Source organism: Simochromis diagramma, unplaced genomic scaffold, assembly GCF_900408965.1.
Source record: "Simochromis diagramma unplaced genomic scaffold, fSimDia1.1 OVJJ01000618.1, whole genome shotgun sequence".
NCBI lineage: Eukaryota > Metazoa > Chordata > Actinopteri > Cichliformes > Cichlidae > Simochromis > Simochromis diagramma.
Genome location: NW_024387423.1, coordinates 5834115 through 5853297, shown reverse-complemented (window position 1 = coordinate 5853297; position 19183 = coordinate 5834115). Strand labels below are relative to the sequence as shown.

At 40.6% G+C, this 19183-nt stretch overlaps 1 protein-coding gene across 1 annotated transcript in view; it reads right to left on the bottom strand.

Moving 5' to 3' along the window:
- triob (trio Rho guanine nucleotide exchange factor b) overlaps window positions 1-19183 on the bottom strand; it is a 107258-nt gene that overhangs the window by 63091 nt on the left and 24984 nt on the right. Inside the window, 2 exon segments of the mRNA XM_040013260.1 lie at window positions 140-254; window positions 2059-2133. Of these exon segments, the coding sequence (XP_039869194.1) occupies window positions 140-254; window positions 2059-2133 (190 nt within the window).

The following is a 19183-nucleotide window of genomic DNA, read 5'->3' as shown; positions in this document are numbered from 1 at the left end:
AGTTGTCAGTTGTATCATGTCCAGTTATTGCAAACAACTCTCGATGTCACGTGGGAAACATCAATAGCAAGCTATAGCAGAGGTTAGATTTGAGCGTCTACGCACGTCCATAGTTGGGTGTGTGTTCCACTATCCTTACCTTGGGATTGTGGCCAAGTATGCTATGAGCCTGCGCAGGTCTTCGGGTCGTATTCTGTCATGGTTGCTCCGCGCTGGAAAGGTGAGAATCGGACCTCCACGTCTGTCTCTGCCACCTTCGCATAGAAATACAATGACACAAAGGAAACCTATTTAAATTATGAAGATATTTTCTTTTTACAATTGTCAGAGATAACTAGTGAGTAGAGATAGCTGGTTCAGATAGAAAGACAGGTCAAATCACAGTTACAAGAGTGGTAATGGAGTTCCAGTCACAGAGCTATAACAAACCACACCAACTACTAATCTGACAGAAAAAAACCATCTTAAATTACTCACAACTATGCCAATACAGTTAACACAAATGAGGTAAAAGTCAGATCAAAACCATGCTGTGTCAGATTCACAGTTCAGAGAAATAAGTGAATGCTAATAAATTAGCTACACATACCAAATGCAACAGGGGAACCAACAACTATACCCAAGATCAGTCTCCATTTCCATGTGAAAATTTTACACTTTTCAAGGATGATGTCACTGACCTCTCACCTTTAAAGCCAAAAATGTGCCCATGTTATCAACCTATTAAGCTAGCAAATACACCTGCCACAAAATTAGACAATTAGCCCCTAATGGTTTATAATACAGTCAAAAAGATAGAGACTCCTGCTGCAGATAAGCACACTACATAGTTGGCTTAAAGTACTAAGCCTCTGTCAGTGCGCCCCAGGGTGGCTGTGGCTACAATGTAGCTTGCCATCACCAGTGTGTGAATGTGTGTGTGAATGGGTGGATGACTGGATATGTAAAGCGCTTTGGGGTCCTTAGGGACTAGTAAAGCGCTATATAAATACAGGCCATTTACCATTTACCATTTACTACAGAAAATACTGCTCAGGTTTTGGTTCCTAGAGTTTCAGTTGTGCATGTTTCACTAAATAAATAGATTAGAAATGTGAATAGGGAAAGTGTCTAACCAAACTCATGACTAGCTAGTAGGCTAGCAACATAGGCAGGATCTGTATAGTTAGCTTAAGCCAAGTGAAAATGATGAGGTGTCAGTGATCATATGCGACATTTTTTGAAGCTTTCAAGATTAGTTAATCTAGATAAACTATGAGTTTGATGTCATCACAGTAGCTATTTGGATAAGTGACCTAGCCTACACAAGAGAGAGAGAAGAAGAAGGTGACAAAAAATGAGACATCAAAAAGTATCCATGTGATTAGAAAAGTGTACTCCTATAGAACTCTGATGAGGAAATTATATTTAATATTGTGGATAATGGTTTATGTTAATTAATACAGATTAATGAGAAAGGTCAACCACAGAAATATAAATCAGAAAAATAACATGATTTGGAAGAAAATGAGAGATATCGAGGAAACAGATTAAGATATTAAACTAGACAATAAATGCAATAATTTAGGTCATCTGGCTGCAAGAATCAGCAAGATTCACTAAACAACGACCAATACTCAGGGGGAAGTATCAATTCTCGGTTGGGCAGAAAACTCACCATGGACTAAGCTCACTGGTCTTTAGGCCGGATGAGCAAAAAATGTTTGACAGGTTTCACAGAATACATTATTTGATAGAAACAAAGGGATTTTCTAAATGGCTGACAGTCTAAGAAAGTAGAATTAGAGCAAAGCATATTCTCAGGTTTGTCTAAATGCTAAAGTGGCTTTACTCCAGCCTGCCTTACAAACACTAAAATACAGGGAATGACACCAAACATACTCTACAGCAATATAGTGATACAATGGCTCCTTCAAACGGGTAAATAAGAGCACAATTTTGCTGAATGTCAGAAGTAACTAGACTGACTTCTTCACTGAAAAAGGATGGATGGAAGTTTCAGTGAGCTTAAAGTTGAAACAGATATTTACAATTACAGCACATAAAAATGACACTGACCTGAGAGAAAGGCAACCTTCTCCTTGAGGATTGGAAGCACATCAATGGCCTTCATATCCTCATTACGATGAAACCCTGAAACACAGAAAAAATAAGCAGAATAGAATATTTAAAATCAAAATATTTAACGCAGAGACAGCAATTAGACCAAGTTCATTCAGCCTTTACACCCATGTAGAGGATACATGACCCTGCAGCACACCAAAAAAGACGAAACACTTAAATAAGGTAACCCACTTTATAGCACAGCGCGCAAAAAACAACATAAATGTACATTATAATGCTTTTTGTAACTTTGTTCATATCAATGACCACAGACACAGCAGAAGTGGCTCTATGGAACTGGTTAGAGTTAAGGTTGATGTTGTTACTATTAGCAATTCTGAGGAAGTTAAGACTGGCTGCAGATCTAACTAGTTTCCAACAAAATCTCTGTTTTAACTATCTGCTTCTTGTATCTTGCAAGCTATTACGTTTGCATTATTTTTGAAATAGTCCATTGCTTTAGCACTGAATGTTCAGCCTACTTAGGTTTACTCAGGAATTCCCACAATAGTCAGTGTGTTACACTATGTTGCTGAAATGTCATCCCCTTTGCCTCGCCTCCTCAACAGATGGCACATGGTTAATACCAGGAAGATGGAGCATTTATGTACACACACACACACACACACACATACACATACACACACACACACACCCTCAGTCTCTCTTTCTCCTTCACATGAAAACAGCACGTTTACTGAAGGCAGTATTTTGGTATTTGGTGATAACTGATAAGCATATTTATTCTTCAGGAAATTTCATTATGAGGACTGAAAAGGGCAATAATGCATAGCTGAACGCTATCATGCCATAGTTAGTAAAAGAAAATATACATCAGCCATGATGATATTGACATTTCAGGCTGGTGAATATATGAGTAAGGAGCTGGCGGGTAGGGAGGGGGCTCTGCCTGCACTTTCAGTTTGCTAGTGATGTCATCAGATATTCCTCACGTAGCTCTTAGTCATCTCTCTCACACAAACACATAAGAAATGTAACCGATGCGGTTCATTATCTTAAGTCCCGCCACCACATAAATCACTGCTATCACCTGAACTACAACTGACTCAAGGCGTGATAATGCTATTAGAACTGAGGGCACAGACTATCACATCCAGGATGGCGCTGAAAAATAACAGTCCTGCTTTGCATAAAACGCTTCAATAAAACGCTGTTTGGGGGGCTAAGTTCTGATAAACAGAGCCTAGGGGGTCAAAAAAAGAAATATATAGTAACAACTTTGCACAAATACGGTGCTGCTTTGGCATTTCTAATATAAGCACTTTATCATACTGACTACCAACAGAAACCAACTAATCAGTCTACTGAGTGCTGAATCGTGCCAAATTCCCTTCAATAAAAGTCAGTCGTGACAAGTACAAGCCAATATCTCCAGCAGGAGGTAGTGACTTAATATTACTCTAAAAAAAGTGATGGCTTGATGGCACAATTCAGACACTGAGTGACATGCTGTAATGTAGATATATTTCAACACGAGTGCCATTAAACCTGTGATTGCGTCTCCTAAGTTGTTAGTGAGTTATAAGCTGAAGATATGAAGAAACAAGAAACAGGCTATCTTTTAAATGTGCAGTATGACATCACAGGAATAGAGAAGCCAAGTCGGATTTGTGAAAGCATAGAGAAGAATATGAGGACAGAACGACCAGCTGTGACAGCACACACACAGGACTGCAGAAAAGCAAAGAGAAAACAACTAAATAGCTCCTGCAGGTTTAAACAGCTCCTGTACTATTGATTTCAGCCACGGTTTGAAGTCAGGCCTGAGCGGTATCAAGTCACCTCTTTGTAGGAAGCGACTGGACTGATTCAAGGATAATGTCACAACCAGCTGACAGAAAATGGGACTGACGTAGCAACAATGGCTTTTTATTGTCTTTCCATTGGTAAGAGGATAGGGAAACCCACATATTTTAAGCCTCCATGCTACATGTCCTCCTACACCTGTGTGTCTTCTCTTGACTTGCAGATTAAAAAAAACAAAACATAGTAATAATCATGGAAAGAGTTAACAGAGAGACTTCATTGTGTGTCTTTAGAATAGTGCTTTGTTGCTGGGACTGCGTTCACTGAAAATCAGCACTATACAGAGCAAAGGCAAAAAGAAACAATACACCTCTAGCAGGTTTTTGTGTTAGCACATGTGTGCCTTTCCTGTGAAGTGTGCCCCAGACACATTCCTCTCAGTGGTAGTTTATGTAAGATACTGACTCTGGCACGCAGCCAGCACTGACCTCTGTTACACTCCTGCTTTCCCCGCTAAAACTCAAGCTACGCACCTTTCTCAAACACCACAGATCAGACCAGGTCAGCAGAAAGCTGGGCATATATGCACTTAAGCTTTATGTTGAGGACTGTGCTAAGCTAAACAGATCTGCAGTTGTATATTTTAATGCCTAAATACTGATTTTTCAAAATTCGGTGGTGAATTTAACATAAATGCTGCATTGCTAAAAAAAAATCGAGAGCAGCTGGCAGTAAAGAGAAAGTTTCACAGTATGATGGCCTATTACTTATGACATCAGAGCCTCTCCTAATTTTAGTAAACAGTAAGTACTACCCTACACACTGTGATTCATGACATCCCATCACCGCCTCTTGCCACACACACACTGTTGTGTAGTTCTTCAGGCTTTCTGGGGGTGTTTCAAGTTTTTCTTTGGACATTTTCACTCATTTTCAATCCAGTCCTTATACCTGACCAAACCACTTAACACTGAACTGTGAATCATTCAAGCATAAAAAAGGTAACTAAATCAAGGGATTAACCAGTGTTGTGTCTACACATAACAGAAAACTTAGGAACGAAACAGTTTTAAATTGTATTGCAAAAACACATCATTTGTTTCCATTTCTTCAAAAGAATCTATGAAAAATGTCAAAGACAACACAGTCCAAGCATTTTTTCAACCAACAAGTTGAGTCTTAAACCACTGTTAGCCAAAACTTATATCTCAGCATGTGTGCAGTATGGCTTTAAAACAATCTGAGGAAACTGGACAAGTGTTGGACAAAAGGTGTGCCAGGCCTAAGAAAAACCATTTCAGCAAATGAACAGCATCTGCAAGTCACGTCCTTAAGAAACAGGAATAAATCCTTGACCTGACATGAACTGAAAAAAGCAGCTGGCCCATCAGTTGATCTATCTACTGTTGACCGAAGTTCATCATTGGAAGGGAGGCTGTCAAATTACATTTGATTGAAAGTCAGTGACAGTAATGATGAATTTTTTGGTTCAAATGGTCATTGGTATGTGCACAGGAGATCAGCAGTGAGGTACAACAGTGAATGTCTACATCATCATGTCATGGTGGAATTGATGGAATGGAATTATGAACTCAGAAAAGTACCATCAAACTTCGATCCACCATGCAATACTGTGAGGAAAAAATCTCATTGGTGAAATGACTTCATTTTGTAACACAACAATTGCTAAAATATTAAAAGGCATATCTTGTTGGTCAAAAACACAACATAGCCTCCCAAGAGCCCAACGTGGGCTCATCTTTGAATGGAAACCAAGAAGCCTGGAGAACTATTCCTGAAGACTAATGAAGAAAGAAATTACTTAAAGCTGTGTTGAAGAATAAAGGTGGTCACACCAAATATTGACTTTCAAGCTTGTTACAATTGTGCAAATGCCGTTTTTCCCTTAAGTACTGTATTTCAATTTATGTTTATACATTTTTCAATAACTCCCTGCACCCATTTGTACACATTTCCAATTTTCCTAGCGAAATATAAAGAAATGGGGGGTGGCTCGAGGCTTTTGCATAGCACTGTATTAAAACAAAAGAAGCACACACACAACAATCTCCTCCTTTCACTACATGCGACCCTTCATTTACAAGTCTACTGAGCATGAAATAAAGCTTTTCAATCACAGATTCTTTGTTCATAGCGGTCTCATAATGAGTACAATCCATTTTACTGGTGGCGTGCATTCAGCACCCTGTAATATGAATAATGCTTGTCCACAAAATATGGCCTTTATAGTAAGCTTTTTATTATTATAACATATTACAACAATTTAAACAGGAAATAAAGACAAAGGGCCTTAGCAACATATCATTCCTCAAATCTAGAAAGTATCAGGATATGCCAGGTGATGAATGCGAAACAGAGGATGACAGACATGACAGATCATCTAGACATATGCAATGCATAACAGTTTGTCATTCATCACAGGCAGAAATGTGGGCAGCGACATATGCACTTAAACACTCTCTGTCTCTTTGCACGTTTGTTTATGGAGACATTGTGCAGACATCCATCAAAGGTGCAAATAACACATAATGCGTGAAATAAGACAATTCTCTGGGTTGCGAGGCGTGCTCTTTGTAGCAATTTGCATTTCCACTACATATTTAGGTCGTGCACTATACTCTGATATTGTTTTACTTTATTTTATTTTTTTAATTTCAGTGTGGTTCAAAACCATGTAATATTCACGATCCCAACAAGTCATTGCAAATGGCTACCCTGCCCTGAGCCTGGTTCTGCTGGAGGTTTCTTTCCATTAAAAGGGAGTTCTTCCTTTCCACTTTCGCCAAGTGCTTACTGATTGGCTGTTCTCTGATTGTTGGGGTTTCCCTGTAATATTGGAGGGTCTTTACCTTACAATGCTTTTGCGCTATATAATTGGAGATTATGTATTGGAATTTCAAAAGCAGGACCACGCCTCCTTCCGGTTGTCATCTATATAGGTTCCCCCCAGTTCTGCAAACTGGTCATTCTTGTTTACATGCCCCACCCTCCCTCCCTCCTTGTTCTCAATTCTTTAACTTCTTCACTCCTATTTAGTACGTGGGGATCTGTCAGGCCCAGGAGCTGTCGCCAGTCCCCTTCGAGGCCTTCCCCAAACCGCAGCTCAATTCATGTCCAAGCATTCACCTTTACCTACTAAAACGCTGTCAAACCTACAATGAGGACGTGGGCCCAGCTAGTGGAATAAAAGCAAAAATAATTGAATGGAATAGAAGAAAAGGTCAGAGGTGAATGATTTTTCTCTCTTTCTTGCAATCAATAACAAGCAAAAAGCAAAGATGATCTCGTACAGTTTGCTCATTTGTATAATAATGCAAAGTGCTGTATGTTTAGTAGTGGCAGCAACTTGGCAAAACTTGTGTTTTCATGTTGCCCGAGGGTCAGTCAACCCTTACAGTTTAGTTGAGCTTAAGACAGAAAATTGCAGCTTGCATTTAACTTCACGTGAGATCTTAACTGAGCCTGTATGTGGGAGTAAAGAGCTTCATGCATGGTTTCGAAACTGTAATGTTTCTGTGATTCCAAAATTCCACAAAGAACATTGCGTTTTCACTCCTGTTGCTCTGCATGAATTTAGAAAGCAGAGTCGGAGCAAGAGGTGATGACATAGATTCACTCTGTTCAGCCCTTTTTTTTTTTGTCTTTCTAACTCCAAAAGGATTCTGCCCTAAATCCATCAATTCGCGTAGTCGTGTAGCAGAAGCATGCCAATCCTTTTCCCTTTGCCCTCCTAACTCCGGGCTGGAAAGACTCACATACTAATCTGAATACACTACTGGAGAACAGATTGTCTTCAGTGTTGTACTAATTCTTCACAGCACAGACTGAGAACATCCTACATCGTTTCCAATCTGGGTTACAGGCTAGTTTTTAGAAGGCTTTATTGAGATGTAATGGGGGAATGAATGCAGTAAGTTTAGACAGTAATGTAGAAATTCTACGAACCCCCAACCAAAATTGCAACACATGCAGAGATAATTGCAAGCAATTGCTTCACCTACAAGCGCTGTAACAACATCTCATAATCCAAAATGAGCATATGTGCGTCGTCTTTCCACAGAAAGTTGGAAATCACAGCCTCGATGCACAGGGCCAATCCCTTTGATTCCAATCCGTCAGACCACAGGCTAGACTGAACACTGTGCATCTGTGCAGCCTGCCATGCCACATGATGCCAATCCTCTGGCTCATAACCTCGTAACCTCAAACTCAGACCAATTACAAGCCAGGCTAAATGTAGTACAGTGGAACAGATCAGGCATGCAGCATAATGCTGCAGAAATGCTACAGTACAATTCCACTGGCTGATATCGTGACCATCCCAGCAAAAATTTGATAACGTGCATTCCAGCTGCCAGCGAGGATAACTGTGGTGAGATTCAGAGATTTAGAGCAGCACTTGCTATGAAATGAATTTCATACTAAAAATGTGCACCCAGCATTTTATCATACAACAATATTTTACCGGACAAATCTAACAAATTACAGCTGTAAGAATGAAAGACTCTTTAAAATTAAGTGGTGACCACGTATGAAGATTTATAATGCAAGAGCAACATGAACTGCAGTGCAGTTCATATGCTTCTTCCATACTTCAGTTCTGGGTCAGAGCCCAGTATGTGACCCTCACTATGTGTTAGTGCTAAAAGAGAGAACTGGGAGTCATTTGTTGCACTGCTCAGCATGGTTTGGCTCAGTATATATGCAGCTTTTAGGGAACAGCGCAGACACTGAGGAAGTGTGGGAGCGGATTCATTTATGGGGCCAATATACCCTGTCAGAACAGCTTGTTGGACAGTCCAGAAGCTTTGGAAACTGCCTGACATATATCTAACCCTGTCATTGTTACATATACAGAAAGGCACACTTGTAGCTTTAAAGGTTCTGTATGTGTACGGATGTGTGCTGGTGCTGTTCTGGCTGGTGCTTCACGGTGCAGCAGTGTGACTGACATCCTTTGTGAGCCTCTCAGAATAGTGCTCCCTCAGAGGGACGGATGTGCCAATTTATAAGCTTTTTGGATAAAAGTAAAGAGAACTTCGGCAAAAAGCAGGGCACAGGCCACAGACGCTCCATAAACTGTACATAAAGGATGGAAATAGTCACTGTGATGCCACCCACTAGTCTTGGAAACCTTAACCTTAGGATTTTGTATGCCATTATATTAGCTCTTTAAGAAAGTTTGGGAGAGAGGGCGAGCTGTTACACTATTAGTTAACACTAGCAACCCTGGTTAGCAAGCTGTATCCATAAATGTTGCACAAACACGTATTTGCTAGTCAGTGGAGATTAATATCAATACAACACTAGCAAACTTCAACAGACCATTGGTCACCAATACCGAAACACATTCATCTTGGAAGGGATGTACCACACAGCAAGCCATAGTATTTGTTAGATAATGTCATTAAAAATGTTGTAACATGCACTGACAGCATAAACATGTCCAAGAAGTCCAGCACAGTGAAACAGTGTAAGTGAGACCTGGCAGACAAGCTATACATCAGCATCCTTCTGGAACCTTCTCTCTCTGAATGCATACAATCATGTTTTGGAGGTTTTTGCAGTATTTTTGATGTATTTAGCCAAAACTGTTCCAGCCAGTATTCTGGCTTACTTTGAGCTAATTGTGTAATTGTGACACTAGGTATGCCATTTGTTTTAAGCTCAATAAGCTCCAAATTTCTATTTTTGAATCAGAGTTGCTTTGCAGGATTCACGGTTCAAAATAGCTCTTGCTTAGCCTATACTGGACGCTAGCACAAACCATCAGTTCATCCGCTGTCTGACAAACGCTGCTCCAGGTCCTGTCACTTTAAACAAGCTTTCTTCTAACTGGCTGCCTCTCAGTCTGAAATGCCAGTGGGTAGTTCTGCTGGGCTCACAGACAGAGCTGTAAGTCGGAAATAAAGATATATCTATGACATCATACAGATCTAAGAGTAGAGATAATGTATAGTGTTTAACATGAGCATCCACCATTGCACCACTAGTGCAAAAGTAAGGCAGAAAATTAAAAAAGCACAATAACTCCACAATAACAACAACAACAAAATCTTCAACACGCAGCTTATACAATTCAATACTGAACTATTGCAGCTATTTTTGCAACCTTTTACAAGAGGCTTAGAAAAGCATCTTTAAGCTCAGTTAGCACATCCATTCACACATCACCTAGATTTGTCATGTGTCTGCCATATGAAGTTGTCGTGTCACGCTCTATTTCTGCTCATCCCCCTAGTGTGTAGTGGAGATCAAGCTACCTTTCCCTTCATGTATGAATGTTTGGCCTGGTCTCTATGACAAGCAGGGCAGTCATCATGTCCCTGGTGTGACAACCAGGACTAGGGAGTGAGTGTTGCTCCTGTGCAACAGGGTGATAAGATAAAAAACAGCAAACTCTCTCATCGCGCTCTCTCTTGTTCTGCTCCTCTCCCTCTGATTCTCTTTCTAGGCTCTTCAGCTGTAAATCACCTGCATTTATTTATTTTTGCCGCTTTCATTCACACGTCTTCCTCACATACAAAGCCACTTCTAGCAGCCCCTGCCCCACTCCACTCTAATTCTGCGACCTTCATCGGGAGCTGGCAGGGGGCCTGGGGACTGTGGCGAGCTCAACTTTCATCGGGTTTCTCATATTGTTGTTACAGTTTGGCTTACAGCAAAAATAACACTTTGCTCCAACCGCAACCCCTCGACCGGGATATAACCCCTAAACCCAACAGAAAGAGGCCATGAATAAATCATAACAAACTGGAAAGGTAGAATACAAAAAACTAATACCACGCTGTGGCTCTCACACTGTGCTTAAATCTCAAATCTGCAATGTCGCTCCTTCAGATAAAACACTGCTATCATGGATTCTTCTTTTTTTTTCCTCATAAATCTTTTAAATGCTGCTCGGCACATTACTACAAACAGCACAATGTTTAAAACAAGCTGAATGAAAACTTAAATGCAACCTTTCAACACAATGTCACTTTCGTAAATAAGTTATTATGGGGATTATCACAGGAAAACCTAAGAGATGACAGACTGAAACTAAATATATGTTAAAGATTAAAAGTCCCGCTGAATGAACGAGTCATCGTCCAGAACAAACCGCGGGACTAACAGCTCTGTAAAATCATGTCCAAGTCAAACAATACAACAAATACAACTCGACCCCTAATTATAACTCTTATTTAGCAGAGTGTGTGAGCAGTTGAGGGGCAGTGCAAAGATAAACAATGGTCAGCAGTCTTATGCAAGCCAGTGATTGTGCATGTGAAGGCTGTTTCACTGAGCTGTTTGTGAGGGAGGCCGACGAAGGGTACAATCAAAGTTTCAATGCTGGATAATGAACTACTGTGGTCACATCTGTGCCCTCATAATAGTGCATCGCTACGCAAAACACTTGCATGCACACTCCTGGAATTATCTTGCAAGTGTAGCACTTTGCAGCGATATATATACGAGGTCTGCAGAACTTGGGAGTGAGCCTGCGGTCATGAGACAACGTGCGCGGCTGTCTGTTTGTATGTGCAGCTGTTTCATTCGCGATCCGGTTAGAATACACCTTGAGAGATTATAAGTCCTTTATGTGTTCTTATTAAGATGCTACAGCTGTTTCTCTGTTCTGTTCACAGCTCACTGAGTCTGAATAACAACCTCAGTGTTTATGTCTCCTCCTCGCTTTGTTCTTTGCACTTTTCATCTCTTGTGTGACGTCCTTTCACTCTGCCTGTCTCCATTCTCACCTCCCTCTGCAGTTTGACTGTATTTGCTTCTGACATACTTGGCATTCCCCTCAGCCTCACTACTAGTAACCCACTGTTTCGGTTTGTTTCTGTTTGGCATTACTTAGTTTAGTCTTAAATCTTGGGGTGTGGGCAAAGTTGCTGCTGAAATAAATGATGCAGGACGACAGCATCAGGTTTTTGATCCAGGCGATGTCAGCAACAGAGGACGGCCTTTCGATTGGAAGCGCTCAGCATTTTGCATCTATCCAGCTTTTATAGGGCAGGAGAGCCATAACAGAATATAAAAATGAGACATCTAAAGTGCTGCAGCATGAAGGGGGTTTTAAAGTTTTGAAAATCTGCAACAAAGTTTGATGGGCCTGTCACTGCTTTAATTTTCCTCAATAACATTCATCAGAACATCACAGTGCACACATACTCATGCTTTTACAGTACTGTTGATCATCGGGCCAAAAGACTAGGTCAGTGCGCTTTACCATACAAAACAAAAGCTCACTCAGTCTCAGGTGCAAAGATTAATCCGAGCGTTGCCTTAGTGTATGTATTTTAAATTAAACTATGCCAGCGGCTTCATATATCCTCCCTCAGCTGGCTCTGTTTGGATCTCACTCTGCTGTGTACCCATCGTGACAAATCGCACCACTTCTCCTAATCGCCTCAGAAGTCATCTACTCAGACACCTGCATTCATTACCCCTACAGGTACTCAGTCTTGTGATTAAACTAGTATGGAGGAAGAAAAAAAAAGATGGTTTTTACTACAAAAAGATGGGTAGCTGTCATTTCTTCTAGTGGCATTAGAGGAATATATTAAGGAACTAAAACCATCCCAAAGCTATGCACAATATGTGAATCTTTCCATCAAGACCAGCTGTACTGGTCAATCTGTTTCAACACATGGCACTGACCCACTGTGGCTGTGCAGACTGACTATTTAGGTATGGTCTTGATTTTCATAATGCACCCTTAACACCCAATAAACAGATATAAGATAGTATTTTCATTTTCTTCCTATTTATATGGTAATATAACTTACAGTTCTTAGTCTCAATCATTCTTGCTACCTACTTAACAGGAAAATGATAACCTTTTCAAGCATACGACAATGTACACATAGACTCTCTTGTCCCTCCGACTGCCATAAACATCAAAACACAAACCCCTACATCTTGGCTCCTGTGACCTAAAGAGCAACACAGCTCAATAAAACCACAGGCTTAAAAACATAACCTCAGTTAAAAAAAAGTTTAAAAAAAAAAATCTAAATTAAAATCTTCACAATAGTATCATTTAGTGTGCATTTTTTGAACTGGTTTGCTATGCATTCCTATTATTTATTTCTCTTGGGAACTGCTTTGATACAGCTGTATTGCATTAAAGCCATTCTGCACTAATCATGGGACACAAACATCACAACTGACAAAGCATTGTGAGGCCTAATGAGGCTCCTGATCACGAACATTAAATAAGGAGGGAAAATAAATACATCTCTAGAGATCGGAATGAATTTTGGTAAATATCTCTTCGTGGACATTATTATTTTTTAACCACACACCCTGTCTCATCACAGGATTTTGGATAAGCATAGCAAAATACATTTATAATAAACAATACTCTACCTGATAGCCTGATCAGGGTTTTTCCAGCCTGGGCGTACTGCCAGCTGTGGTTATCCAGCACTGCCATGGGTAAACTAAATCCAGCAGCAAACCATTCCAATCTATATAGTCCTACACAACATCCTATCAAAATTTACAGTGGCTATCGCCCCTACCCATTCTAGCTTTCTGATTATACCACTGTGGCATGGTGAGGAGGCAACTAAACAACAGCCGTGCCATATATTGGTCAACGCCCCGCCACCCACTGAGCTGCAGAAAGCCAAAGACACTGCCAGCTCCTTTTTGCCTTCACCAACTGGCTTTTCTTCACTATGTCTCCCCACATGTCACTAACCCCTCCCCAAAACAAGATTTAGTAACAAGTGCTGCTTTGCATTTAATAGTTTCTCCCCACCCTGTGTGCCTGGCTAGGGTTAAGCCAGCCAAACAGTTGTAGCTGGTGGATTTGTGAGTGAAATAGGCTTTAATAATGATTGGTTGTAATCTGCTCTCTGACTAATACTCAGAATCTGTTGCTATGAGCTTTAGCAGTGGCCACCTCAGGGCCCTTAATGTAAATAATGTCCTTCTTGTCATCTCTTCAAGTGTATTTACATACAGTGTGTCTGCTGGGACTTGGATCTTCTTCACCTGATACAGTTAGTCTTTAAAATTGATTGATGAAGCATGCACACACACTAATAATCAGTTTGTTCATTTGTGTGAAAAGCTTTTATATTTTAGCCCTTGCGTCATGTTAATAAACCTCAAAATAACTGAAACAACATTGATGCATAAAGTAATTAGCTTGCTGTTTTCCTATCCTATCGGGATGAACTGTACTAATATCCATCCAAACTGTTGCATTTTATATTTTTTTTCAAATTGTTAAGAAAGTTTAGATAAGACTGAAAAATAAGAGGCTCAAAAACACATGAACCAGCAACCAAAAGTGTGCTTAGCGTGCATCAGCATTCAAGCCGCAGCAAAGACTTTATCTAGACATAAAGCATGACACTGAAATTTAGCATGTGCAGACATTTTTGACACAAAAGCCATAAAAAAGACAAGAAATGTGAATACTAACATTCACATCTTTAGTATTCTTTCAGCAGCACTTTCTGGGTGCACCTACCGACTCTGTTAGCTGCCTGATGCGGTTCCGCTGTCAGCCGACCTTTCCTGTCCCTGAGAAAGCCCATGTAGTGCAACCGGAATAACACGGTCAGACTAGCCATATCCAGAGTCACAGATAACAACCCGGAGTCTCATAGGAGCTTCGAAAGGCAGCGATCCTTTCGGTTTCCTCTAACTTGTGAGGAATTTATACCCTCTGAGGTGCTGAATGTGTTCTCTGGGGTTTTGAATTAAATAGTTATCTAAGCGCACAGAACCTGAGGGTTAACTGTGCTTTGTTTTGGTTTAGATCTTCAAGTATTATCTCAGAGCGTGAAAGCTGACAGCGTCTTGTCTCTGTGAGCTGAAAGAGAGGTCTGTCCCTGCTGCATGTGAAAGCAAGAAGGCCAGGTCACATATATGTGACTGATCCTGTTGGAATAAATAACTGAGAGGGATTGTCACCTCTCGGTGAGGGAGTCAGTGACATGCTGACAGATGAGTGTGTGTAATAGGTCAGGCCTTTCAAGCTGTAGATATACAACAACCTAACAGCCAATAACATTACCTTCTAGATATGGACTGCGTCGCCTTTCTATAAATATGCTAATTACAATGAAATGTGTATATGTCAGTATATTAGGTCAATATTAATTGTGTTGTTACACTTTAACAGATAACTGAAATCAAAAAGTAAATTATTTGAAGACGGTTATTAGATAAGGTCTCTCATTCAGATTGTTTCCAACTGCAGTTTTTGTATTTCTTATGGATCACATTTCATGCGTTTCAAGCAGAGGGAATACAGAAAAGCAGCAGTTATGAATTTAATTGCTGCACACGCATTTTATGTCTGTATTAACATTTTGAATGTAATTTTTACACTGTATCACTTTAGTTAATTAGCTCTCTTTGCCCTTTTGTTTTTATCCTGTCAGTTTCCTTTTCTTCACAACTTGGTTCATTCTTGTTCCCTCACTCGTTTGATAAGCAACGACTGTGACAAGCAGTGTGTCAAACAGGGAGGTAAATCCGTCCAGAACTGCTTTGTGCTTTAATCAAACTATCCTTATTTGGTCCTACTGGAATAATTAATGGTTGTTAAGAGGAAGTGATATATATTTGTATCTTTTATTTCATCTATTTATTCTATAGTTGTATTAACTTTAATGCAGCTTTCATATTTGAAATTTCATTCCTAGTCCTGTGTGCACCCTATTCTGTGTTTGGACTACATATTGTGTGTATTCTTGGCCCACGTGGATCACTACAATGGGAAAGCACTTTGGGTCAGCTTTGGTTATGTTTAAAAATAATAAATAATTAAAAAATAATAATTAAAAGCGACTCAAGCCCAACCAATATATCAACCAGTATTAGTTATTTCCCAATTTATCAGTATTGACATTTATAATCTCAGATAAATGACAATGTAAAAGGTAAAGAAGAGACGGGAGAAACATCCTTCAACCATCCTTCAAGGGCGTTCTGCTACGTCTTTGTTGGCAACACATCTCAAAAAGAGACCACGAACACCACAAGCAGATGATAAATGAGAAATCCGTGAATTGTTGTGATATTAAAACAAGAATATTTTTAAACTGTCTTAATCTTACAAAGGGCTCATAAATACGTACACTTTACAAACGTTAGGAAATACATGTGTTTGAAAGACAAAAAAAATCTCAGCGGATGTTTATCTGTCGGGCTGTAAAAGATGCATACTTGATATATCAGTCATATCTGCCATATCAGGATACTATACCAAGACTGGCCATCCAAAGCTAATTGTGATCTATGTTAATAAGTTGTCACTTAGAGTAGAATTTCATTCATAGAAATGTGTTCACCAAAAGAACTATTCGTGGTAGCTTCCTGTAGCCTTTAAACTGCGTCTCTGTGACCTCCAAACAGACTCCATGTTACATGCTACACAGCTACTGTAGCAGAGAGAGGGAGAGGGAGGGCAAAGGAGAACAGAAAGACCACAAGAGAAGCAGTCACTGGGAGAGGGACTATAAAGAAGATTGAATGTCCTTTTCAGTGCTGAGCGCCCATGTGCATCTGTCTGCTTGCAAACCCACAACAGTACACAGTACGAACTCACTGGGCAGCCAGCTGAGCCGCATCAACACATCAATGAAGCGGGGAGGAGGACGCTTTGTACAGCTCTGGATGCGCCATTCATCAGTTTCCTCTAACCAAACCACCCGATTGTCCCGCTGCACAACAAAAAACAGGCCAATAAAACACAGCAGACCAAATAACACTCGACAAGCAGGAGGCAGGAGGGAGAGAGCGAGAGGGACGAGTGGAGAGAGCTAGCGCCGCTGTGGTCTGATGTGTCACTAACTGCCTCAGAAGAAAGGGGGGCAGAAAAGAGAAAGAGGAGGAGAAAGAGAAAGATAGAAAGAAAGTGCTCGAGACAACACCGTGTCAGCTGTCCCTCATTCATCAAGACAGTTGTGGCCTGAAGCAGATGGGACTTGAAACGATGATGTCAGACGGTGGGAGAGAGAGCTGAGGAGCGGAAGAGAGAGAGAGAGAAAGAGAGAGATGGGGAAGGCACTTGTTTTTCTAAGCTCTTCCAAATCTGATGCTTGAAAATACTTTAATAGTGCAAGTGTACAAATGTGGGTTGCTAAAGTGTAGGAGCGCAAAAGTGGGCCGTCACATGGTCGCCACCTACATATATATCTGATAAAACCACGTGATCCATGCAGATCCATGTTGGTATTTGATTGATACTAGCATGATGGGATCAGTACTTTGTCCTCTAATGTCAGTATGTAGCCAACTGAATTGTATTCAATTATTTTCATTTGAAAATGTAAAATAAATCGATTTCAAACACGAACTATGAAAAATCTTTTTTGTGCTGACTGTCACATCTATTTTATTTACATCCAATATCACATTTAAACAACAGACACTGACCCTTGATTTAAAGAGACGGGTGTGTTTACATCCCAGGTTTTCAAAAACACGCTGAAAAGTGTGTGTGGGGGGGGGTTGTGGAAAGTAAAAGTGTGTTCATTAAAATGTGCTCAGAATTTGTAAACTGATGACGATTTATCTCAATACAAAATACTGGACACGCGTAATGCACACACACAGTAGGCAATAAGTGCATTCTCGTATGGAACGGCACAGAAAGAAGAACTATCAGATCAGCCGACTCACGACCTGGGCTGACAGCAGCACTAACAGAGCGACAGCTGAGCTCTGATAATAGGATTAATTACTCCTACAAACCTCAGGGACAAAACTAACAATTAACACGTGATGAGCTTTAAAAGCTAGTCATTAGCGCGAGCACCGTGATGACGCTCGACTCTGCACCGGAGACGTCTGGCACACTTCGCTGACATAAAGCTGTGAACGTGACTCTCGGCAAAACATTTTTTAGTAAACAAGCTAAAAAAATAAATAAAGGAATGCTTAAAAGAATCCAGTAGTGGCTTACTGTCCAGTCTTTCCCTTGGTAGCTGCTTTTGGAAAGTAAAAAAAACAACAGACAAAATGTGAAATGAAGTGCTGCTGAGAGCTCGCCAACTGGTAATTTCTTTCTGTAAACAGTATCTGTAATGAAAACCTCTAACAGAGCGGCGAATGATAAACAGAGAATCCGGTCCTGCAATTTGTGTCTCAACAAATCCAGCAAAACAGATAAAAACTATCATAGGCGAATCCAGCTTTTTTTTTTTTGATGACGTGTGTAAGCACCTGCAGGGCTCCAGTTTGCTAAAAGCAGGATAGTTCCTGTTTACAAGCTCGGCAGTCAGAGTCTGCTCCCAGAGGAAGACACAGAAAGACACGTGTGTGCACATTACTGTTACTAACGTATATCTGTGTGTGTGTGTGTCAATGTAGTCCAGGGGGAGTTTGCGTGGACTGTTTATGAGCTCCTGTTGCACAGATGCATCACTTTCTCTTCTCCTGTCATCCTTTGCTCCTCTGCAGCCAACTTCCTAAGCACATCCCCTCTCTGTTACCCCTCTCCTATCGCACCGTCGCCCTTCCTTGCCTTTTTTTCCCCCCAATCCAAAACAGTCTCTTCCAGTCATTTCCAATCATACCCTCCCTCTCCCCATCGCCTCCAACCCTATCCCCCAGTAAGTAGATTTTCACTAGACTTGTCCTCAACAAAGACCAGTGTCCTGTTGAGTACACACACAGCAAACACGGAACTACGGGGCTACAGCAGGAGGCCCCGACCGGGTCCCATGGTTATCCAGTGTTATCACAGCCCTGAAAAACAACTGGCTTAGAAAAACAGGCGCCACCGCACTATCTTATGGAACATCTGACTTATTGTACACGCATGGATGCCCAAGTGATGCACAACAGAGTGGTCAATAGTCACCAGGAGGAGAAAAGTGACATGTTTACTCTCTACTTCAGATAAATGATATAAAAAAAACACCAAAAAACACTCTTTTGCATGAGCACAAAGCTACATTTTGCAGTTAAAAAAAAATACCCGCATGCAGCGAATAAGCAGCACTTACTGGTGGGAGTATATTTGCAACTTGCCAATTGATTTACAACAGTGTTTCTACAGAGGGAAAAATTTCACATCAATTCAGACAGTTGAGCAGTCCCAAATCTAATCTCATCTAGATGTTTCCAGGGTTTGTTCAGGCTCCTGACTGTCTCAGTTTGTAACCATCCTCTGAGAGGAAAGGGGGGGTGAGAAAGTAAGGGTGCGAGGACTAGGGGACGATAAGAGAAAAGACAGAAGAAGACTTCAGGATTTGTTTGTGCCTCCTCATAATTTGCTCTCTTCAAGCCATTTCATTTTTGGTCTTTTATGACTTTGGGGGCCTCAAAT